At 41.3% G+C, this 25,369-nt stretch overlaps 1 protein-coding gene across 6 annotated transcripts in view; it reads left to right on the top strand.

The window, feature by feature from the left end:
* Positions 1-25,369, top strand: part of Sema2a (Semaphorin 2a) — a 300,390-nt gene that overhangs the window by 178,171 nt on the left and 96,850 nt on the right. The window contains exon 1 of one of the 6 annotated variants that reach the window (XM_065496348.1): positions 19,055-19,398. The exons of the other annotated variants lie outside the window; for them this stretch is intronic. Coding sequence (XP_065352420.1) covers positions 19,251-19,398 — 148 coding nt within the window. The 5' untranslated portion in view covers positions 19,055-19,250. Of the gene's footprint in view, positions 1-19,054; positions 19,399-25,369 lie in introns of those variants that run through there. 6 annotated transcript variants of the gene reach the window in all.

Here is a 25,369-nt window from a genome sequence, read left to right as displayed (position 1 = left end):
CTGGCAAAATGGAGCCTCGCTCATCTTGATCATTGTCACCCGAATTACAAAGTTAACAAGTCGGAATGAGAGCGAATTGCAAATCATGATTAAAAAGAAGGTTTAAATAAAAGCTGGGAAAATTCCCTCTAACCTTTTCTTGAAATAGTATGTGAAAATGTCCTATTTTTTAGAACGTTTGCATGCTTTTTTAATATATGGAATTTTTCCCACATAATTCGCACACCATTGGATAGATTGTGACGAGAATTATTGCACATTATATTAGTTAACTGTTGCTAATTTTCACAAACAATTATATGTACTAGTTATGTATAGTCATCAAATGCAAAAGGTTCTTAATTGTTGGCCTGTAAGTGCAAACGTTTTCACAAACTAATGTTTTTTCACGGTGTTTTCTTATTTTGTAATAGTTAATTGGGGCGGTGTACAGTTTAGGATGCAAATTGTGACTCAAACTTGCTAATTCCGTTCAATTAGGTCAATCGAATGCAAAAATATTCTGTTTCGACTAGAAAATTGATTAAGCACAATTAGAGTCGGGTTTAGTGGTCGACGAGTAAAATTTTATCCAGCAACTTTTAATTAGGCTGCGACTGTCGATGTGGCAAAATAAATTAAAAATACCTCTGTGTGTGTGTTACTGGCGTACGTTAGGCAGAACAAAAAGCACATGCAAATAAAATGACGAACGGCCGGTGGTAGCGCACATGAAAAGGGAGAGAGGCGCGCAAAACACAGTACATACGCCGTTGCACATGTGCCCGGGTTCATTTCCCATCATCATGGCCGATGCTAAAGAGCATGAGAGAGAGAGAGAGAGAGAGAGAGAGAGAGAGAGAGAGAGAGAGAGAGAGAGAGAGAGAGAGAGAGAGAGAGAGAGAGGATCAAATATCAAAAAGAGCGCGCACAATTTTTTATTATCTCATTACGGTGCCACTTTGAATGCATGCCAGACAATAAAAAGTCGCCGCTTTGTTCATTAGCGCTGCGGCAAATTCGTCCGTCGTCAACCCTTCTCTCCCCCGCTGCAGCTCGTGCAACTAACTCTTTGCTTTTCTCTCCGCAACTTTAGAAATTTATCCACCTGTGCCGGCGAGGAACAAACGCAGCCGTCTTTTCCAGCCACTACATATATTTTGTTTTATTTAATTTGAGGCTTATAATACAAATAAGCTTTGTTGCAAAACAAACTTGATACTTTTAATGGCTCTGAGAGAGTACGTTCTGCTGCTGCTGCTGCTCGCGGCGTATATATATAAATTTATAAAGTGTTGGTTGGCCTCTGGAGTGCGAGAGTCGAGGTGTATGAAAAAGTTGCATGGATGGATTTGACAGTGTGGATATAAATCTGCAGCTGGCAAACTTTCGCCAAAAAAATACCACAGCCCGGCAGGAGATGTTTGGGAGTGAGCACAGGGCGCCAGGGAAATTGAAAAGTTATAAAAAAAACTGTGCGGTTTTATGGGTTTTACACGCAATATTCACCCTCGCCGCAGACCAATTGACGGGAATAATATTTTCTGCTTATTTTAGGACCATTTGCCTGCACAAGCAGACATTACAGAGGGAGCGTCTGATTGAATCAGACGCACACTCATTGCACGGCGTGCACCCCGCTGGAGGTACTTATTTTCGGGAATAAAAGCTCTTAAGCCCGCCAAAGGCCCCGTGCAATTTATACGAATATTTATTTATGCAGAATTCATCCACAATGGCATGTCTCTTTACATAAAGGAAATCCCCCACGGATCAGCCGGGAAAGAATACACGCGGTAATGCCTTTTTCTGTGAATAATGCGACAACCCAAAAGAGACAAAAGACCGGCTGTAATTTCAAAAGAAAAATCAGTGTGGTTGCTGGTAAAAACTGAAAACACCGGATGGCTGCAAGATGTCCGGAAGTGCAAAAACAAATCGTAAATAAGATTTTTCTAACTTCAAAGATATGTAATGTGATTCCAGTTTAGACAAAGATACATGACACTTTCGTTCATTTGAACTGTTGAGTGTAATGTGATTTTTTTTTTTTTTTTTGCTCTTTTTATCCTTGTCCGTCCGAGGACCGGGAAGGGCGCGCACTGCACTAGCACGAATGCTGAAACCCGGGTCCCAATAACACCGCGAACGGATAACATGGGCGCACCAGGCCGCACAGGGACCCAGCCCACTTATGCATAAAATTGTGATAAAAAAGCTTTATTAGGTGGATCAATACAGGGTGAAAATTAAAAATAATTTAAAATGTTGGATGCATTAAGGAGTTGATCGATTTACAGAAATTTCTGCAATTTGCATTTATCAAAAAAGGACCTTGCTATACAGTAAAAATTAAAATTTTCTCCAAAAATACAGCGCTGGACCACATTTTCTTGGCAGATTTTGATTCCTCTCGTCGAAATAGCATGTGAAACCTTTTAGGGAAACTCTTTGTTGTGAAATAAAATATGATTTCAAGTAAGGAGACAGTCCTCACCATCTGAAAGGCATGCTAACTTTGAAGCCACATTTCTAAAAAAAATTACACTGCTAATTAGGTCAATTTTGGCTTCAACTGAATCCTAAGGGATGAGTTCATGCATTGGCAACAAGCAATTTCCAGGATCAATCCTCCTTAAGTGTTTCGGACAAATTATTTTCGGACTGCCATGAAAACGGCTCCAAATTGCTACACTGCTGGTGTGGTTGGCAATGCACATCAACATTTTCATGTATAGTGAACCAGATTGAAGTTCTTCTTTTTTGCATATGCGACGTACACTACACAACACAATAATGACAGCACATACAGACAGCAGGCGTGGTATTCGAAAGTAAATGCCGCGCTCTGCTCTCAACTCTGGCATGGGAAAGAGACGACAACATTTCCCCCTCATTACACAAGATGTATGCAAAACGCTGGCATGCTGGCTGACTCTGATGTTGGTAATGGCTGTGGCAGAGGCGCGAGGAAGACGCACCAGAAGAACAATTGGCTCTCTCTCTCTCGCTCGCTCGCTCGCACTGTTATTGTTAAACTTGCTGCTGTCGGCGGCCGACTGTACGGCCGTCAAAATTCACCCCTGCAATCCAGGCCGCCTGCAACGCCTCTTGAGAATTGTAATGTGTAATAAAGAGAGCAAGAGCGAGCATGCAACTGACTCATACGCGCGACAACTTTTCATTTGAATACGCTCAGCAGCAACAAATGTCATGGTAAATGCCACGAGGGCAGGCACGGAAGATTGATTGTTGTGATGTGCAGTTTTGAATTGAGCTCAGAAATCTCTTTACTTCTTCATTTTAATTGTGGATGGGATTGTTGGAGTAAAAAAGTAAAATAGAAAATTAAACTGTACACCAGCTGATTAGGATTGAAGGATTTTTACCCTAGGGTTTTATCGCGAGAACGCAAGTGAAATTTGTAGTTTTTTTAGCATTCTGTCTAATTTTGAAATTGCATTAAGCAAACTTGAAATTGGTTCCCGAGGTAAGGGATTTTATTTTCATTTTAAAAATTGCTGCTGATGAAACCTTGGAATTGAAGCAATTTTCTCCCCAATTTCCTTTTTCCACCCATAATTATGATTTTAATTTCAATTTGTACAAAATGTGACTTTTAATTAGGTTTGCATGTTTATTTAAACAAGACAATAGAAGGATTTATTTCCCTGTTTTAACTTTCCTTTATTTTAATTGCAATTTATATGGATGTGCAAAAACAACAATTTTGATAATCATTTTCTGTGACCGCTATGATGTTCAGACCATCTAAAGCATTCTGAGATGCAATAAAAAATTTTTAACCAGTCAATCAATAGTTGAAATTAGCTGAAAAATCTTTGTTAAAACGTCCAATTTTACGCTGTTTCCGCGCTTTACGGTACGTGCTACGCCTTCTTTTTAATTTTCGTGGGACAAGGCCCCCATTTTAAAATTCCCGCGAGTTTCACCCTCATGAATCCCCTAAGAGAATCCGGTATTTTTCGATATAAATACAATTTCAAGAAATTCAGTCGTTTTTGCTCTAGATTAACTCGTAGATACCGAATATTTACCGTTTGAAGTTGAAAAGCACACGACAATTTTACTGTTGGCTGATGGCGCTTCTTGAAACAATCACCTTTGCCAGTGAATATTAAAGAAATGATACATTTTGATCATATATTTGAATTATTTCCACTTGCCTGGCAATGAGCTCGAGCAGACCGCAGCAGCGTTTCTAGAGCAATCGCATTAAGTATATATTAGCCGCAACTGCCGACCCAACAATTTGAATAATGCACCATCAGGGGTGTGTGCGTCACGCCGAATCCCCGTACGTACCCTTTCGCCGGCGCGACAATTACGGACAGTGCGAAAACGTGTGTGTATGTATGCTGGCGCGCACAACACAATTTCGTCTGCGCTATTCACGCCGGGCATAATCAAAGTGCGATTTGAGAGTTGCCGGGCGAGCGGGTGAGCGAGCGGGCGAACGGAGGATGGCGGGTGCAGGGTGCAGGCAGGGCACTCACGAGCTTTGGTCGCTCACGTCCTCCGGCACGGCCGATGCAGCGGCAATTGCGCGCACCGACTGATTGCGATGGCCGGGCGGGCAGAGGGCGAAAACCACCCCCAAAGTGTCGGTTCTCATTAACGTCGTTAAGCGCCTTGATAATTGACTGACGAGCGGGCGGGCGGCGGCCCTAATCGAGTTTTGTCCTCTGCCCGCCCCGACGTGCCGCCACACACGTGAACCACCCTCTTTTTGTCTGCATGCAATTAACCCTCTCGCCGGGTGGAATTCAAAAATCCAGCTCGTTAAAACTTTAATCCGGCTAATTCGGAAAATTGGTGCTCGGCCGGTTGCATAGCCGCAAGGATCTCGTCTCGCTGCTGGGGGCGAAAAAGACGAGAACGGCATTTTCGCACGCGAGCCAGATAAAAATGCCTTCGTTTTAATATTTTTAATAAAAAGAGACTGGGTGAGAGTATACCATCAGCCCGTTTTCGAATTTCTTTTTTCTCTTTTTCCGGCCGGCCTTTTTGTTCTGCGCCGCCCCTGCCCTATTATGTTCTTTTCGCTCGCTGGCTGCTGGCGCTATTGAATTTAATTCAATCCTTTCAATCCGCTGGGGAAGCGAACGATGGCGAAGAAAAGTAAATTAAAAATCAGCGCGTCTTGAACATGCACCGCAGTATCTTCATCGCGCGCGCGGCTTTGTGTTTTCAAATAATTTCGTCCCTGCCACCCCCACCCCCGCCGCCGCCGCCGCCGTCTCGTTTTCCTTCTTCTTCTCATTAATTAACGTGCTTCTGCCGTGGAATCGTGAAAATATGCATATTTATACACTTGGAGAGAAAGAGAAGGCGCAAAGGGCCGGAATGTAAATGAGGTGATCATCGCGAGAATTTTTCTTCGGCGCCGCGGAGACGTCTCTTTTCATGCACTCCGCCATCACATCGTGATGGGGCTGACGTTTTTCTTTCAAGCACATTTGTACGCAGATCAACTCGAATTCCGAGAAACCAAGTTTTGCATTTCATTTGAAATTATCAGCAGACGTTTTTGTTGAGCCTTATAAAGAAAAGCTGTAGAGAAAATTTGTGAAAAAAATCATTGAAATACTGCGTGTGGTTTAAATATTTGAAAAAATCGGCTCAAAAGTTTGTCTCCTTATTGTAAAAAATTTTTTCTTAAAATCATATTTAATTGGAATTGGATACATCACGACGATCGTCCTGATTTCATTATTGCGCGTTTATTTTAGAGATAAACTGTTGCTAAATTTCACAAATTTAATACTCTTAATTATTGGTCTGTAAAGCTTTGTTTCGTGAGTGGGAAATATAAAAATCTCCAAACCCGTAATATAATAAAATTGTTATCATCATTTTGCGTCTCTGTTTGTTTTATAAATGTATCCCGTGATACGCAGTAGTTTGTGTTGACGACTCTCGCGAGAACTTTGGAACGAGCAAAAAACCCATCGACAGCATTAATTTGTCGCATAATAATTTGGCAAACTAGACACGCGCACGGGCCGCTCTCGACGCGTCCCAACGCGGCGGCAGCTAATAACATTTGCATAAAGAGCGCTAATAGGCTTAAAATTAGAAGCTTGATAAGATTAGAAGTATAAGTAGAATTAGCGTTTCCATATTTCGCGCGATAAAATAAGCTCTCGCAGGGCTTGTAACTCGAGCGCCTTATAATTAATACATATAATGCACTCGCTTAAAATTCCCTCGTCTCCCTCGGGCGAATATATTAATTCAGTTAGCCCACCTGTGCGCCTCGTAATTTATTTGGGCTCGCAGTTTTAATCGGCAGGCAACATGTATGCATTTTCGATTGCGCTGCAGCCCTGATACCGGCGTTTCAGGGGCTGCCTGCGTTCTAATTTGTGCGACGGGGCGAAACAACCCTCTCTCACCCCCGTCACGGCCGCTCCGCCGCAGCGCTACCTCGGTGAAATGCAAATTTTAATTGTCATTGGCGCTGTTTGAACATGATATTTTGATAGCGAGCACTCGCAGGGGATCATCCCGTCTCTCATCGAGCTGATTAATTGGCCGGGGGTGCGGGTGGAAACGCATTCTATATAGTCACTTCTGCTGCAGCCAGACTGAACATTTTCCTGGCAATTATCGGGAGGTTTGCGTTTTACGATTATAAGCGAAGTCATTTTGGGGCGGTTTCGGGGCCCTGGTGCGTGATGCGTGTTAAATTTGCTGGATGAATATGATGGGTCGATTAAGCATATTGAACTTGCTGCCAAATCCCTTGACCAACTGGCGAAATCTAATCATCCGCATGTACCGCCCGTGTTTACACAGACTAATTGAATTATTGATTTAGACGACGGTTGTCGAGCTTTAAAATATTAAAAAATTAATAACAATCTCAGGTTATTAATGTAGATTAATGGAGAAAAAATATTTTTAATTATTTTTATCACCAGGAAGTGGTTAATTGGTTGTTTGAACAATTTAATATAAAATTTGCACAAAATCGTGGGTAAACTCTAGTTAGAGGAAAGATAAATTGATAACGATGTGTCTAAAATGATCTAACATAAAATAAACGCCCAACAACTTTACCACGTAGACAAACCTCGTAGGTCAAAGGTCAAGGTCACTAAAGTTTGACCTTCGATTTCTAGAAATTCCTGCGAAACGGAAGAAGCAAAAAATTTTATTTTAAGATTGCCAAAATGAGCCTCATTTAATAAGAAAAAACATATAAAAATATTGTGTTGCGGTTCTTCCGAATTTTTGAGAAATTAGAATTTGAATTTTAAAATGAGGTGTTTATTCGCCCCAAAATTAGACCCTTTTCACACATTTTATGATCAGATTTGGTAACCAATCACTTTTGGGTATTTATATTTCTTTAAAAGGGGTTGAAATCATCCCTCATCCCTCATTCATTTGGGATAATTATTGTATTTCGCTGAATTAAACCATCATTGGTGTCGTTCCATAGGTTTTCCGCCCCCAAAAAACAAAGCTGAAGTCAATTTCACGTTTAACTGGCTCCATTCAACTCTAAATGACCTATCTGAAACTATTGGAGCACTCCGAGCTGCATTTGGCATGATTTTTCCGACTGTTGGAGAAAAAAATCATGCCCAAAATCTAATGAGTGCATCTCTTTATGTTCTTTTCTTGGACGTTCAAAAGGCTTTCGACTCTATTTTTATAGAAATGTGCTCTCCAGGCTAATTATGACTTTTTAAAACTTAAATCATATTGAATTATCACTAAGAATTCGCTTTCAAGCGACTATTTCCCTTCGCGCTGCAAAAAAGGCAACTGCTCTATTTTTAACTCATGTGTGTTCACCTCTTTGTTCCAGGTATGTGCACTTGAAATTACTCACAAAAGCCACGCTAGCAGAAATCTAGGCTCTTAAACTGGAGGTATGTATTCGAAAGTGCTGGAAAATCATCTTTCGCAAAATGTGAGTACGAAGCATAAAAGCGCAGTCACAGAGGAAAAGCGCGCAGTTTCATGTGTGTGCGAGCGAGCGCGAGTGATGTTCAATGAGGCGGACCAGATTCAGGAAATACACGCTCGGCGTTATTGCATCAAGAAAATTCCATCAGAAGAGAGAAAGAGAGCGGCCCTACACTCTCTCTGGCCCGCCGCGCGCGCTGTGGCAAATACGTCGGCTCAAGATTCAATTTTGATGGCTACATTCTCTTTGCTGCTTTAATCCCATTAAAAAACTTCAAAAGCGATATTTTCTTGCGCTGCTCTTGTGGCTGTATGCCGTTTTGATCTCGGAGAGCCTTCAGCGCAGCGCGCGCGAGATGATGAAACCCACCAGGGAATACGAGCCGCTTTACTTCCTCTCTCTCTCTCTCTCTTCAGTTTCCTGCTCGTCGACCCGCGCTTCTTGCCGTGTGCTTGATGATAAATTTAAAAAGGATAAACATTTAATTAATGTGAAAACCCCGTTCGTTCCAAATTAGATTCTGCGCCGCCGCCGCCGCCACTGCCGCGCGGAGGGCGCACATTCGTTTAGGAAAAGTTTGTCTTGTGCAAAAGTCCGCGAGCACCACTTAATTTTTATTTATCTGTGCCAGGCTTATCTCTGAGTGAGCAAAACTTTGTGTATGATTATTTACAAACACAACACGGGCTTAATGGAATTGTGAATTAGAAACAAAGTTTTGGGCGCGTTTTAAAATTTTCTTTTCCTACTTCTCTTGATGAAACTCAAGCTCTCTTGCTTTTGCCGCTGAGAGCCCTCTTTCCTTTTTTATTTTTTCGCAAATAAATATCTTTGTCTCGGCGCGCGTGAATTACGATATGGGCTTTTTGCATTCCCCCTGGGGAACGCACACGCACGCTGCTCGCCTCTGCTTATGGAGAACACGTACCACTGTGCCTCGGAAAATATTTCGGTATTATTGCATTTTTGTCTCCTTCTTTTTCCAAGTCACCGAATTTTAGTGCTTTTTTTCGTTCGCCCGGCCAATTCTTTAGTTAGCAACAAAACGACAGACAAACAAAACAAACTGAAGAAGAAGAAAAAGAGGAATTGCAGTGCATGCGGTATATGCTCCCCTATTTATTTTTTGTGCAAGCCACGCTCTCCGAAAGAGGGAGACAAAAAGAGAGACAAAAGAAATCAAAGTTCGTCGAGCCCTTGAAAAAGGGAAAACTAATAAAATGAAAGCTTCTGACGATTTGAGCTTTTTACGTCATTACTCAAGTAGTTTTAAATGTAAGAAAGATTTCTAGAGCATTTTTATTTTAGATGAAAAATCTAAGAAAATAAACATCTACATAAGAGAACAAATACTCACTATGATTGAAAAAATGAAAAAATTCAATTTTTGACTCGGGGGATGAAATTATGGCCAATAGGGGTTGAAACCACCAGAAAACTATTCAGATCACCTGAGGAAGTCAAGCCAAGTTGAACGGTGTGTAGTTTTTGCATATCAGACAGATCACATTTTAGGGGTGTTTTTCATTTTTAAAATTTCGTAATCCTTAAAAAACACCCGGAAGTATTCGAAAATGAGCCTTGGTGACCTTTGCCCTTGACCGATGACCTCAAATTCGGTGTTCATTCAATCGGGTTCGTCAAAAGGAGTTAAGTGCACGTGCTTTAATTTTAAAATACGCCAAAAATGTCCCGTAAAACCCTTAAATTTTCTTTTTGGTTACTCTTGAGTGTTAATTCTGCTTTTCAAAACCAAAAAATACTGGAAATGGAGTGCTTTGATTACAGGAGAGTTTCACTAGCTTTCAATCAATATTTTCGTATATATGAGAAAAATTCATCTAGCTTAAATTTGGCAAGAAAATACACTCTTTAGCTTAAAAATTTAAATTATTTCCAACACAAAACTTCTTTCCTTCTTGAATGCTTGTCTTGTGTTTTTACCAATAAAAGTTTATTCAAATTAAAATATCCAGCTCTCCACAGCAGAGAGCCAGTCACATTTTAAACGAAATTGAATCGTTCCTCGTGCACTCGTGCGCACGGACTGACGTGTATATGCACCGACGAGAGAATCGAAATGCTATTTTGAAGTCTTGGTATGCCCACACGAACCACATGATCGCAGCGGCTAACATCTGGTTAAGGAGAACTTTCTTCCGCGTCTGTTCTCTTTCACGGCTGGCACCGCGAGTGTGCAACTACTGAAGCAAGCTTCGCAGAAATTAGGGAGATACAATCTGGCTGGACGAATCGCACAATATTATGATGAGATTCGTGAGGCCCACGCCTAATTAGGCGGAGCGCGAGAATGTTGGTCCGTTTGTTTTAATGAGTGCCGGCACGATCGTTTGGTTGGGATGAGAGAGAGGGAAAACACCTGTCCGCCTGTGTTTCTCGCGGAGACACTAAACGCGCGCGAGGGCCTTTTATTCGTTAATCTCTACATGCGCCGAAAAGACCGCGGTGAGGATCATTAATTTGAAGAATCCTCGCGCACAAGACAAGATTGAGCAGGGAATGAGTGGGCTACTGTATTTTTATAACTTGGCAGATGGGGCCGTATTGGAGTACAAAAATAAAATCTCGAGCAGGAAAAAAGCGTCAAGTGCAACAGCTGTAAAAAGAAAAGATTGAAAAATTTCCGCTGGACATTCAAGGAGAAAGGGTTCAGCGGTCAAGCGCGTGCGGTTTAATTTAGGCGAAACTGGTCGGTCCACGTGAAAAATATCACCTCTCGTTCAGCTCTTTTAATACTTTTTAATGAGCGCATAGATTTCGGCGTGTGGTGTGTGTATGTGTGTGTGCGCTGCGCAGTTTATCTTAAAAGGTTTTTGCCTGCCTGCCTGCCTGCCTGCCGGCGGGCCAATCAAACGCGTGCGCGGCCCGCTTGCTTTTATTTATTTGACCACTTACTTTTTATCTCGCCAGCGCCAAGGATGGATTATTGGCGTCTGCCCCTTTGTGTTTTCTTGTTGTTGGCTCCGCTTTTTGTAAGTAAAAGTTTATATAAATAAAGGCGGGCAGCAGTGGTGCGCGGCCAGTTGGTTTCCTTCCGTCAAAGTGGCCTGCAAAAAGATTATTTTTCTTTGCTCCGCTTTCCCTTCTCCCGACTAATCCCGATCAGCTTTTATTCTGTCAATGTAATCGAATAAATCACCACTAGATTAATGTGGCTCGGACAAAAATGATGGATTTCAATTGAAGCAACAACAATTTTTGTTCCCAAATTGACAAAATGACTTCCAGAGGAATTCATGGACAGGCTTATATTGCAATACAATCCAGAGCTAGCTTTTTCAATTATTTTTTATTAAATAATCTGGACCCCCTGGTCACGCTAATGTGGTGTAAATTGCCGCTAAATTATGCTAAAAACTAGTCTAAACACTTTCTAACTTGTTTACGCGCTGTTCTATTCACACCAGTTGCATCCTAAATTCCACTCTGCGAAAAATGCATTTTTACCATTTTATATGGGGTGGAAAATGGTTTGAATGCTTTAATTATCTATAGGGAAGGTTATTACGAGTTAAACGGTGATAGTTTTTGTAAATCAGATCCGTAGAAACCAAGATTTGGTGAAAACTGTTTTTTTCTTTCGCATGCCGTCGAAATTAAACACTGTGCGTCTGCTATATCTCGTGTTCTAACAGCCGCAAATACAAAATTTGCATACCGTTCTAATCATCTGCACGTCCCATGATGAATTGAAATGGTATTAGGGTGACGAATACTCAATCCCATTTCGCAGGGAGGTGCAAACGAGAAAAAAATGTACAATTGTAGGTTTTTTAGCATGCCAAAAGGGGGTTGAAACCCTAAGACTGCTTTGGCTGTCTAGGGGAGGTTGAAAATAGTCTATAGTGTGGTGTTTGGTTTTTTTGAAAATCCGACCAATAGAAGCTGAGATTTGGGCGTGACAAACTTTTTTTAAATAAACTTAAAAACACAATTTAAAAAAATTTCATACATACCAGATTGTGTTGGTTTATAAGACCTATTTTTGCGCTCTACAAATGTTAACGTTAGTAAACTCAAAAAAATTACAGCCTATTTTTTCAAATTTGATTAAAGAGTTTAGCTATCTTTTTTTTTGAAAAAAAACCCTTTCCAATAAAAGACTAGATTTGTTTTGTGTGCACAAAAGGCATAAGAGCCGAACCAAGATCCTTGATTCGCTTTTTTTAAAACAAATGTCAACGGCAGAGCCATTAAGGAAGGGCTGCGTGCATTCTCATCTCAGGGGCCCACCCGCACCATTAAAACCCACGCAGTGAAAGTAAACTGAAAAGGGTCGCGCGGACTGCAGTGTTGCGATGTGATCCTTTCCCTTTCGCACGAAGTGATTTTGCACAAAAGGGGAAACTCACTCTCCGCGAAATTCGCACCACTGGGGAATGAGGAATTTCACTTTTTAAACAAACGCGCGTGGGTGCATTTTCGGATAATTTTTCAATTTGGCCCAACCTGTATTGCATGTTATTGAATTTCAGATTTATTCGAGTTCTGGAACACAATTGTACCAAATCATTACACGACATTTAGAGGGGGCGAGGTTGATTCAATATGCAGCAGCAAATGTATAAAAATTCAAATCAGGTAAGAAAATTGTCGGAGTTCCCCGGCCCCGAGCGAGAGAAGGAGAGAAGTCAGTCAACGCGGCTGATGTGCCCCGTTTTCCACTTTTGATATAAAAATGACGCGAATGAGAGCGGGGTGCGTCTAAAGGGGGAATAGGGAATTTGCTCAGCGAAGAGAGCGTCACTGCTGCTTTTTTCCATTTGCGCGCGCGTGTGGTTTATCCCGGTGGCAAAGGCGCGCGTTCGAATCCACAGTTTTAAAGCACAGCTCGCGCTCGCTCGCTTGCTTGCTTTTCAATCCCCTTACGACAATGATTTTCAATCTGGCTGCGCGCTCGCTCTCACTTTTTATTATACGAATTCGCTCCTGCAGTTTATGCAAACCGGCTGGGAAGAAAAGGAGGAAAAAAAGAGAGCAAAAAGGAAGATCTGCACGCTGCGTTTGTACGTGTATTGTCTCTTCGCTTGCTCGGCTAACCTTTTAAGCTCTATTTTCTTTGCTAATACCTCCTTGGGAAGTGCGCACTTTGAGCATCGCCGGATTGAATGGATTTTTTATGTTAAAATATGCATGTACCTATGAGAGGAGCGCTGGTGTTTTGGCAACGTGTTCCCTTGTGCCGCGCTAAACCACTTGTCCCACTGCGCGCATCAAATTCACTGAATCGGCGGTTTAGGAGAGCGCATTTGCATTCTGCAACGATCCAGTTCCTTTGCGAGAAACCTGAATTATTTCTTAGAGGACGTCAAAAGGTGTTGGGCAAAAAACAGTTGTGAAGTTTTTCCAACGTCAAATGCTTTTTTATTTCATAATTTAACTAGTAAAAATAACTCAAATAAATAATATGCATATAAAAAATTATTTTATGCTTTTTTTAGATTTTTGTTATAAATGTAAATTTTTTTTAATAAAATAACAAACTTTGTATTGTTTAATATGTATTTAATAATTATAATGTTTTTACTTTAAATATGTATTATTTTTGTATGTTAAACAAATATTTTTTAAAATTTTGTTTAGTTATAGGATAAATATTTTGAGTCATACAACTATGTTATTATTAAATTCTTAAACTCTGCTCCAAATTGTTCCTTGCACCTTGCAGTGAATTTCGATAGTAATATTAAGTAATAAGAAAATGATAATGTGGTGCCCTGAAAATTGAGGAAAAGTTCCACCAAATATACAGAGTTTTAGAGTAAAACTTTGTTCTGAAAATCATTTTAATTTAATTTGAAGTACTTGTCTAAAAATTGAGGAAAATACTAAAATATACTTAAGTTTGTCATTTAAACTATTGAGAAAATCGGCTTAAAAGTTTTCCAATAGTCTCCTTACTGTAAAATCACGTTTTTATTTCATAATTTAGGGAAATCAAGTTCATAATTCGCACACCGTTAGATAGATCGAAATGTAGCAAACAAATCGTGAAATTTGACTGTTCTTCAGTCCTGATTTTAGAGATTAAACTATTGTTAAATTCCACAAATGAACAACTAAATTTGCTATAGTCAACAATGCTAAATTGTTAGAACTGTTGGCTTGTAAAGCTCAACTTAAAGTGTTTAGGAATAATCTAAAGGGATTAGGATATGCGACTGAATATCCTGAATGATGGCACATCTTTTCTTTGACACCCTGAGCAGCGATGACGTCAAAAAAGCAGGCCGCTCCATTTATCTAGTGCTTGTGGCCATAGTTATTTATAGAGCAAAAATCTGCGGAATTTTGAATTCCTGTCACAATCTTAATTAAATTGTTTCTGTTTAGCTTACAAGTCCATTCGCCGATAGAGACACAGCAGCAGAATTTTTTGCTCCATTCGATTAATTAAGAAGTGATTTGTGGATACGACAGCTTTTTCTCAATCTCCAACGCCGGTTGTTTTCTCGTCACAGCTAGCTCGTTCTGAAAACAGGTCTAGCCAGAGAAAAATAAACACACAAAATATATGGCAAGTTTTTACACTCATTCTCCACCTTTAACGGTCGATGGAGTATAGTGAGAAATATAACGAATTTCCTGATATTGAAAAATCCGTATTTTGTAAATCCAGCATCATAAATTTATTCTCTCTGTGATATGCGTTTTTGGGGGGTGAGTTAAAAGCGTCAGCTGAGCATCAAAATACCGCAGCGAACACGAGCCGAATAAGAGCTAAAATAAATGGCGAACAAAAGGCGGCTTTGTTATATACTTTTCTGTGTAGGCGAATTCCAATATGTAAATAAGTAAGTATCGTTGGACGTCGGAGCTTAAATTCTGCGTTGTGCAGACAGATAATTTTAAATTCCGAAACCGTATTGTTCGGCAGAGAGACACCGAAATCCTGCTGTAACAGATAAAATGAAATATCAAGGCGATGGCAAACATGTAGAAAAATCTTCTTCACGCCCATTTTTTACTAACTGAATAGATTTTAATTTTGTCTAAAAATTTCCTCTAATGAAATACAAACAGCACGTGAATACGCACTGATAAAAAAACCACCATAGCATGAAAATTTTCTCATTTTTTTTTATTTTCTCGGTTAAAAATCGTCGGAATGTTTTTACTAAATCAAAAGAGAACAGTTTAAATTCCACTTTTCAAGAGAATTTGCAGCGCTCGGCAGATTTCTATTCCTCCTCGTAGATAATTTATCCAAAATCGTATGATATTTTTCGGGGAATTTTTTTTCTCTTTGCTGTGAAATAAAATAGGAGACATTTCCTCACCATTTTAAAAGCTGTACTTTTTTAAAAAGAAAATACGCTGCTATCCAGGGTTATTTTATATTTAAAATTTAAATGAATATTTATAGGGTTAGTTCATGCATTGGCCACAAGGGTTTTCTGGATTTTTAACTCTGTGTTTCTTGCAAAATAATACGGTGGATAAACTGATGTGCAACGGACGATATAAAACGTCTCGCTTATTGTACTGTCCTTCACTCATGCGAATTAACGCACCCATCAAACATAGAGAGTACATCGGACACACGCACGTGGCGGCACAAACCATATCGCATCCCCCAATCAAGCTCCTTGGAGTGTAAGAAATAAAATCCGACCCAATTAGTCGTGTTTATCCAGCGCACAGCCGCCAGAGATTAGCCATGCCATATATGAGAGGCGCGGAGTGCGTGCGTTAATTCTTGAAGAGCCAGCAGGGAGCAAGGGGGCCTCGATACGTCATTTTTGGCGCGGGGGCACCCTGCGCACTGTCAATCACAGAGTGCCGCAATAATTCCGCCGCCGCCGCCGCTCTGTTTGCCCCCGATGCACCCCGCCAAATGCAACGTGCACGCACCCCCGCTGGGAAAAGTGCGCTCTTGAATATTTATATTGCTAGTTCTGTGTGTGAGTGTGCCGACTGGGGTGAACTCCATTTGGAAAAGGTGAAATAGATTTCATCAAGGATATAGGGATGGGAAAAACCAATTATCGACTATTTTGTTAGCTTTAACAGGCCAAAAATCAAGAAAATTTGGCATTGTTGACAGCATTAATGAAATTTAACATCAGTTTATCTCTAAAATGTTCAATTTCAGATTTTGCTAAATTTCTGAATAGTTTTTTGCTTGATTTCGATCCTTCTCGATACGATTTATCCAACTGTGTGCAAAATTTGAGGAAAACTCCCTAAGTTGTGAAATAAATCGTAATTTTACAGTAGAGAGATAATCCTTGATTAGCATGCTAACTTTTGAGCCAATTATCTCAAATATTTAAACGACAAAATACAATTTTAGCATTCGCATCATTAACGATATTTTTTACAAAATTTCTTTGAAGCTTCAAATGACACAGTTTCGAAATTGATTATTTACTTAATTTGGTCACGGTTTATTCACACACAAAATTCCTGTACCGGCCATGTTCGAATTTCCCGCGGGCTATGGCACCTGCCACGCCTTTTTTTCAAGAATTTTACTGCCACGCCAATTTTTAAAATTCCCTCAAGTTCAAAAGATCGCTTTTAAATCCAGCGTGGATGTACATTTCAGTAGCGAGCATATGAGTGAATAAAATTTAAAAATATAAAATTTTAAATTCTACAACGACTTCATGTATTTGGTATTGACAATAAAAGCTAAGAAGAAGACATGCATTTTATGCAAAATTTTACTATTTTCGAACTTTATTGAATCAATTTTTTCCTTCGAATCAATTATGAAAATCGATTATTTTTTGCACATCCCTAAATCATCAATTTATATTCAAAATAGGAGCATTATTTCTCTCTGGAGAATTTGAAACAAATCGTGGAATTCGCGTCGTTGCGTGGATGGTGCCACGTGTCGTGGCTTAGGAATATTCAAATGGAAACATTTCCACAGGTAAACTGGGTCATCAAAAAGCCAGCCATTATCGCGGGCAACGGTCTTCTCCGCTCGGACATTTGTAAATTTGTCCGATATGGTAATAGCCAAATAGCCGAAAGAGCTTCCACACACAAACCTATCGGCATGGATGGTCTAATAAAATTTTACGGCCAATTCGCTGCCGATTAGCGCCGATCCGAGGATAAATTTTTACGACGAACAAGAATAATTAGAGCAGCAGCAGCGTAGAATTTGCATAAGCCGTGTGCGCACTCGGAAGCTGCAAATTATTAATAAAGAGAGTGAATTTGACGCACGTACCAGACCATGAAAGCATCAGACGAACACAAATATACTGCTGGAGGCTCCGTGTATGCTGCGCGAAATATTAATATTGTGAATGATCCGACGCCGCCGACGAGCTGCTGCAGCAAACAACGCGGCGCGAGGCTCATATACTTTGGAATAAATGCAGTGTGTAGTCGACGGCGGTGCATGTAATTCATATTGATGCACAGACATCTATTAAAACATCATTTCATTTACGACTCCGCCGTGTGCGCCGCCGGTGGTGTGTGTGTGTGATGTTGTTTATTATTAAATCATCCAGCACAGCGCGAGTCTCTTGACGCACAGAACTCACGCAATCGCGTGAAAATATTGCTGCTGGATGAATTTTAATAATAAAACCATCTCTGCCGATGACATGATTTTCAAACTTTATTCATCACCGTATTATGTGTAATTATCTTCACGCATAGGTGATTCCGTGATGAGAGTTTTCAATTAGATGTCACTAATTTTAATTGGAACAATTCTTGGAAATAGCGGATAATTAATATAAAGTGATTTTCCATGCGAAATTTCTGAGCGATTGGATGGGTTTTTGAGTCGTTTGATATTGTAACTATAACCAAATTTTCCTGTGGTTGGAGATTGAAAAAAGTGTGCGGTTGAGTATTTCAGAAATCCTGGTAAATTAGCTAATCTGCAAATTGAAAACAGCGACTTGTAACTTATTTTATTCAAGTTGAGATAGCAACGTGAAACATTCACCTCCCGCTTTAACTTTTGATTCTGGACAACATTTGCATTAAATTTGCAAAAAGTTTTGTGTCAAAGGCACCTTTTTCTGATTTTTCAGGGGTAAAAAGCAGAAAGTTTGTCGAGTTGCAGAACCAAAATGTAGCCCGTGAAATTCGGCACAAGCAGACCAAATTTTATTCAAACACTCTCTCAGCTTTTCCGGCTTAATTCACCAGTTGCGTAAGCCCTTACTCACTGTTCAAAGCCACCAACAGATAGCGCCACCGTATTCCTTCGTAATAAATTTAATTTTAAGGCACTTCCGCTGCGATTTTAGACTCAATCCTGCCAATGTACATTATTCACTTAATGTATTTTCTTTTGACGTGCTGGAAACCAAAATCGGTTAAGCCAATCGCCGTAGAATCGTGAAAACCTATATTTTTAGAATATGCTTCAGAGAATCCTGAATCAATGATCGTTGAAAGCGTCGTGATGTACGAATGACAAACTCTTGCGAAACATTCTCCCTGTGATTTAAACCTCCTCACAAAATTTCTCAAGCTACAAAAGGTCGTCCCTTGTATTGAAAAGCTAATTCAAAAGAGCGAAATTTGTCCTCTTCTAAACATTAAAAATGCAACTGCCACCCTATAATGAAATGAAAGAAAAAGCAACAAAATTTTAAAATAAAGTAAAATGCACAATTTACCAACTTGTGATTCTGACGAGTGAAATTGAAAAAATGAGTAAATTACGTGGTAATTTCAAATTAATACGCGATTTAAATAATCGTTTACAAACGAAATGAGCAAGTTGTGCCATAAATTAAAAATATACTATCTGATCCGAGGCCAACTGCCAGCAGGGAGCGACACGCTCGTTTGATAATTGGTATAGAGAGCAACTAGATCACGCGCAGGGGCCTGAATGCACCCCCTGCGAACCCCCGAATGGAACGTACGTGAAAAGAAAAAAAAGAAGCGCGGCGGTGCATCGGTCCGGCCGGCTCCCCGAGAGGCAGCTGGGCCGCGTTGAATGCGAATGTGTACACACAATATAATATATAAATTCATCCGAAGAGAAACTACACGAAACACGGCGGCGGGCAGGAGGCAGGAGGCAGAAGGAAGCACAGCGTGTATTTAGAGGCTGTGGCCGAAGTGCGGCGGCGTCGGCCGATCGGGGAGTTGATGCGCGGCTCGCGGCCCGCGCCACTCGTGCAGCAGCGTTTCGAGTCAGTCGTTCTTGGTCTCGGCAACGGAGCTCGTCGCTTCGTCCGCTCGCTTTGCCGCCGCCTGTCCAGCGCAATGCGTGCCTGCTGACTGACTGAATTTCTCTTTGTCTTTGAGTGTCCGGTGTCTGCGTCTGTCCGAGAACTGTGTCTTTCTCCTCCTCTGCGTTGGCACGATGGCGTGCTACCTGAAATTTGTGTTGGTGGCCAGTGTGTTGTGCCAGTTGGGCCTGTGGGACGCTGTTTGGGCCGACAACACGCACTTCGGCGGCCTGTACTACGAGGCGCCCTGCTGCGGACACCACCACGTCCGGCATCACAGAGGTAGGCATTTTCGTGAGTTATTTCGGGCCCCGCCACCGCCGCCGACGGACCCACGTGCGAGACGAACGCAGTTTTGCACCTTTGATTTGGCTGAAAACGGACGCGAGAGACTGCGTTCGATTACGCTTGCTGATAGCCGCCGTGAAACTGTTTATTGTTTCCAATTTCGGAACTTCCTGTTTGTGCGGCAGAAAAAAGGTCGCCATCGGTTGGGACAGTTAGTTAGGTTGGACAACTTCCTCTCGGTTCAATTCACGAACAGCTCTCTTTTTTCGATACTTTATAAAAGCTTGCAAATTGATTTTCAAAGCGAAGCTTTTATAAGGAAATATTCATCAATAAATTTTGTTAACCAATTACCTATAGCTTCTAAGTTTGGAAATATGAAGAGTAGAAGGAAAATTTGTTTACTTAAAGTGTTGAAATATCAAAGTGATTCATATAGATACTGCCTCTAAATACTGTATGTTCCTTTTGTGGTCTAGATCATTTCTAAATCGAAACGAAAAAAGGAATTAAACTCCTTTTTTAAATCTTCTTCTTGCGTAAGTTAACTTAATGAATTATTTTTTACCGTGATCGATTTCAGTGTTAAGTGATGTTTCCACTTTCGCTTTATCAGTATTCTGCTATCTTTATTGCCATATCTCTCATTTGTAATTTTTCGGCAGTGTTTACCATCGTGCACTCTGACCCATGATGAGAAAAACGATGATAAATTCGTAGCATTGTGTTCAAATTGATGCTCAACATTCCGATTTTACTCGTAAGGGAATTTGTGGAGAAAGATTTGACTGGTAGTAAACATTTTTAAGATGTCAAAAGGGAGGAAATATCTAGATTGGGAGCTTAGAATTTTTCAAATATTATCAACAGAATTTATCTAGAACTATTCCCTACTGCAATTTCGGTTATGTCACGAATTCATGAAATACAGTAAAAACAGAATTGCTTGAGAAGAGAGGCCACCAGAGTGGACAATGCAGAGTCTCTCCCCTTTGAAAAAAATATTTTACCTGTCACCACAGTTGAAGGAATCTTTACAAATATATCTTAAATCGATATTTCTTCCCCTGTCAAAATATTGAGAAAAATATCCATGAAAAAACGTAGCCAAAAGTTATGTTTTTCTTTGGTCAGTAAATATTCAGGACAAGTTTTAAATAATTATATGTTATTGATACACAAATAAAAGTTGATCAAATTTTTGTTTGCAAAATACAAACTAGAATCGAGACTATTTAATACAAAAAAAGCAAACAGTTTGTCAATGATTTTTTACTTGATTTCGATCCCTCTCCTCGTAATGTATCTAAAAATGTGTGGGTTATAAGAAAAGATTCCCTACAATTTTATGCCCACCGCTTGATAAGAACACAAACTTTGCAGTTAATTTTCTCGGAAATCGAAAAATCCACTTTTCAGTTGATATTGAAGGTAGAGGTAAAAATAGCTTTATTTAGAATTTCGCAGTTGCAAAAAAGAAAACTGGTGGGCATGATTTAACAAAAGGCGTGAGTCTCGAAACAATAAGTTCATTATTTCGACCAGCCGAGCACAAGTTTCTGCTCTCGTGAGGTGGCAGCGGAGAAATCCCCTGCTCTCGTACTTGCTTCGCCTTCGCGGGGGTTGCAGGTTGGCGTTTAAATACGGAGGCTACAAAATTCTTTTTGTCAGCACGACGAGATGCTGATGATGATGATAATCATGCTCTGTAGGTCGCGACGGTGATGTCTGAAGAGCGGCTCCTGTGCCAGAATGAAGCGCGTCATCTTCACACTTCCAGCAGCCCCATTGTTTTAAAGGGGAAGCAGTGGCTGCTGTCGTTTTTCCACACAGTATATATGCATCTCTTTCTCGCCTGTTTTTTACCTGTCTCGTGCAGCACTTCATCTTAATGTCACCTTACATCCCCGAAGGCGGCAACACTCTCTGCAAAAATACCTATATAGTATTAGAGTCGTATATGCGTGCTGTGTATACACCAGAAAATAGAACTACTTTCTCAGCTTCGCACTGCTTCTGGCTTGCTGCCTCAGCTCGGCTTTTGTTTCAGTCCGAGCTACTCTTGACTCCATTGTTTCCTGCCTAATACGAATGCAGCGTGGGCAGATTTGGTTATTTGAACATCTTTCAAAACGTGTAGCGCACTGGTTCCTATATATGCGTGCATGCATTATTTGGAAACGATGGAATTGCCATTTACAAGGCAATTAAACGATTTTATAAAACAAAGCGCTCCCCTCGGATTTTTCAAGGTCTGCTTTTCACACGAGCAAGCGACCGCAACAACAAACACAGTCAGTGAAGCGCTCTGTCGACGCAGATGGTCTTGATTAAGAAATTAAGGCGGCATGGAAAAGTATAATTGGCGGGTTGAAACTCACTATATACAGCGAATGGAAACGGCGGCCAAGCGCACGCAGCTCTTGATACAATAATTACGCTATCAAAGCAGCAGCAGCAGCAGCAGCTTTTGTGTTTGGGATCTTTTTTGGCATGTATTGGGTTATTACACCTTTGCGATTTGTAAGTCAAGGTCTGGCGGCCCACCCACAGAGGAGATGCTGCGTCGAGATGATGAAGAAGTAAAAAGCCAGCGAGCAGCCTCCTTCCTCTGCCTTCCTCGCAATAAAGATATGGCAGCGCTAAATTATAGGTTGCCAATGGATAAAGACAACTAGCTGGCCCCTTTTTTCATTCCCAGCCCGACGCGCTGCGAAACAAAACGACCGCTTGCAAAAAATTCGTTTTGTGTATCGCAGGCCGGATCAGGAAAATATATATTTGGCTCTCGAGGTGCGGCCAGATACATTATCAAACTGGTTAGAAACGCGTTGAATTAGATCAGTGGCGGCGGCGGCGGCAGCCAAAATGGTGGGGCCGCGATTCGCAGGAAAAAGTTAGCAAGCCGGCGCAAAACTTGACTGCGCTTTTTTGGGCCGCTTTCGGGAAAAGAGCTTGTTAGCGGATAATTTCGCTAAAAATGCGTACTGTCACTCTAATTAATGAATGAACGAGGCTCGTCGGCGGTAGGCACTCTATTAATAAAAAGCAGCCGCCGACATAATGAGCAGTGCGATGGAATTTTTAGGAGTTTTGGTTTACACGGCGCAGAGAAGCGGAGATACCGCGCGGGGACCATAAATTTCTTCTTATTCCTTTAAGCGGGCGGCATAAAGCACGCGGAAAGTGAAAGCTCATGTGTGGAATATGCTCATTAAATTTGGGCTCTTGCGAATGTACCAGCGATAATTTATCAAACGGTCGGAGTGAGCGAAAGGAACTCGTTTCGAAAACCCGACTCGGCGGCTGACTCGAATGAGAAAAACAAGAAAATAAAGACGTAATATTATCGGAGATGATGGATTCGTGAAGGGGAAAACAATGATGCGGCAAAGAGGAAAACGAAGGTGTGCGTGTTCTGGACATCTCTCTGTGCGCGCGAGAAGGAAAGGGTTTATGAGCATTATATCAGCTGATATCCTGTCTGCTCGGCTTGCCTGCCTAGCCGCGTGTTTATTTGTTATTAGGGCATAGAGATATAGGAAAATGGCCGCGTCTCTCTCTTTCTCACTCCGTGGCCCCGCGGCTGCATCACGTTGTATAAAGGCGGTGCGCCTGCCAAGATCCCAGATGATGTCTTGCTCAGCACAAACCTTTATTATTATTATCGCCCTACCTTTAAACAACCAGCCAGCCGATAGCCCAGGGCTCCAACCTTAATTACAATCTTAGATTATCTGGCGTTCATTATCGGCAACGCCGAGCAGCCAAATCCACCGACGTGCTGATTGCTTTTGCAGATTTTGCCGCAATTATTGTAATTTCTCCTCGGGCAGACCGTAACACTCACTCATCCAAAATATTACGATCTTACTGAAATTTTTATCGGTAAATACGTCCACACATTTGATAAAGACATTTAAACTATTGAGCTACACGAATTTGCTTGTTTGCACTTGGTTCTTCCGTCTCCCACTCTCACTCTCAAGGTGTAACCCGGGTCTTTGGGAGCCGCGAGATCTCGCGTTTTATTGCCGTCGACTGTTCACCCGAGCCATTCTTCTCCTCAGGTAGCCAGGTGCAAAATGCCATTGAGGTCTCATCTTTTAACAAAAATTGTTCCCTCCTTTCATCGGACAGGCAGGCGGCGTGCTCACTAAAAAGCGAGGCATCCCCGAAAAATGCCACATGACGTGCGCGTTTGTGTTTGTGGCTTGAGGCCCAAGCGCACAGACCGAGTTTTATTCTCTCTCTCGTTCTCTCTTTTTTCTGGAAAACGCGAGAGCGGCAAGAAGTGTGATAATGATACTGCTGATGAATAAGGCATGCACGCCAGAGGAAAAATTTACAACCCGTCACGGCAGCAGAGCAGTAGCACTTCTCTCTAGAGGTGTCTCTTCCCGATGCAAAGAAATTAACGACGGTTTGATTGCTAGAAAAAAAGATTCGAGTACCCAATTATTAAGCATATTTTTCCGGCTAGACAAGTCGTATCCCACAAGTTCGATTAAACTTTCATGAGGCGGCGGCTAACGAAGTAACCACCGCTGCGAAGGCAACAACCTTAAGAATTAATTGCTGCTTAATTTCGCCCGGAGCGGGAGTATCATCAGTTTATGCATTCATAAAAGTGTTTATCAGGCCCCTGGAGAAAAAGTGAACGCGCGCGTCAAAGGCGCGCACTGATGGAATTATTAAACCAGGTACCGCGCGCTCCTATCCTAGCTCCATTAATTTCGTTTGTTTTGTTGCTCTCATCGTATGCACCGGGATTCCTTCAATTTTCCCTGGTCCTTTCCTCCCCGCTGTTCAAAGGTGGCCGAATGATTGATGCGCGCCCGGCCAGAGAAAACAAAAAGACTCGAAAAATAAATTATCCTCTGCGACTCTTCAGCACGGCCGGCAGTTTCTTCGGCAGTTTCCGTTCTAGCTTTTAATTTGACATGAGAAAACAATTGTGGTGCTATTGCGCGCTTGTGCGTGAGTGCTTCCTCGCGTCTATTCTCACCCGCAAATTAACGTTGTGTTACGCGACGCAATTATCTCTAGGTTGTAAAAAGTAACGATCCTTTTTTCTTTTTAAATCATGTATATTTGTTGGTTTTCCTTCAGAAACAAGGCGATTCCAATCTAAATAATTAATATTTTGGCATTTTTCCAAGCTACAAATTTTTGTGATGGAAATGAGATGGTTGCAACTTAAACCGCACGAGCAGAAATTACCCGCATCAAAACGATACTGACTCATCAAACGCAGTGGCGTAAGTGCCTATGGCATTAATTTTTGAGTTATGATCGCAAATAAAAGGGTTTACAGCCCCAAAGATGGAGCGAGTGAAGAAGCCCTTATGTGCGTATAAAAAGCACTGCCGGGCTAATTAATTAAAATACTAAAATAGCCGCGTGCGCGCGTTGCACACGGCAAAGAAATATTATTTTAAGCAGGCAGGCATAAAAAGATCTCTCTCTCTCTCTCTCTCTCTCTCTCTCTCTCCTGCCGTCGAGCGCTACTCTGAAGATAATTTGTGAATTTATAATGGCAGTGCTGTTGATGCTCGTAAAACTAATGCACTGTGTGGCTCATCACAAGCGCGCGCGAGAAGCAGCCAGCCAGTCAACGCCATAAAGCATCTCTCAAAACACAAAAACCCCGAAAGAGATTCTGTGGCGCAGCTTTTATCTGGGAAAACGCCTGCGTCGCCTCTTAAAACTGGGCCTTTAAATTTTATCTCCATCGGAACAGATAAAGTGGTAATATGCATGATGCGCGAGCTGAAAGCAGGAATACGCGCGGCGCTCGTCTCTCATTGTCTTTTTCGCGCGGGGGCGCCTTTCGCGCCTCTCGCTGAATTATTTATGACAATTCCGCGAGATGCACGCGCACAAACACTCGGCGGCCGCGCTTCAAAATTCTCTGTTTCGGCTCGTGTGTTTTATGCTCGCGCCTTTTATAGGGATGTAAATC

Source organism: Cloeon dipterum, chromosome X (genome assembly GCF_949628265.1).
Source record: "Cloeon dipterum chromosome X, ieCloDipt1.1, whole genome shotgun sequence".
In the NCBI taxonomy this organism is placed as follows: domain Eukaryota; kingdom Metazoa; phylum Arthropoda; class Insecta; order Ephemeroptera; family Baetidae; genus Cloeon; species Cloeon dipterum.
This window is presented reverse-complemented; position numbering and strand designations above follow the sequence as displayed.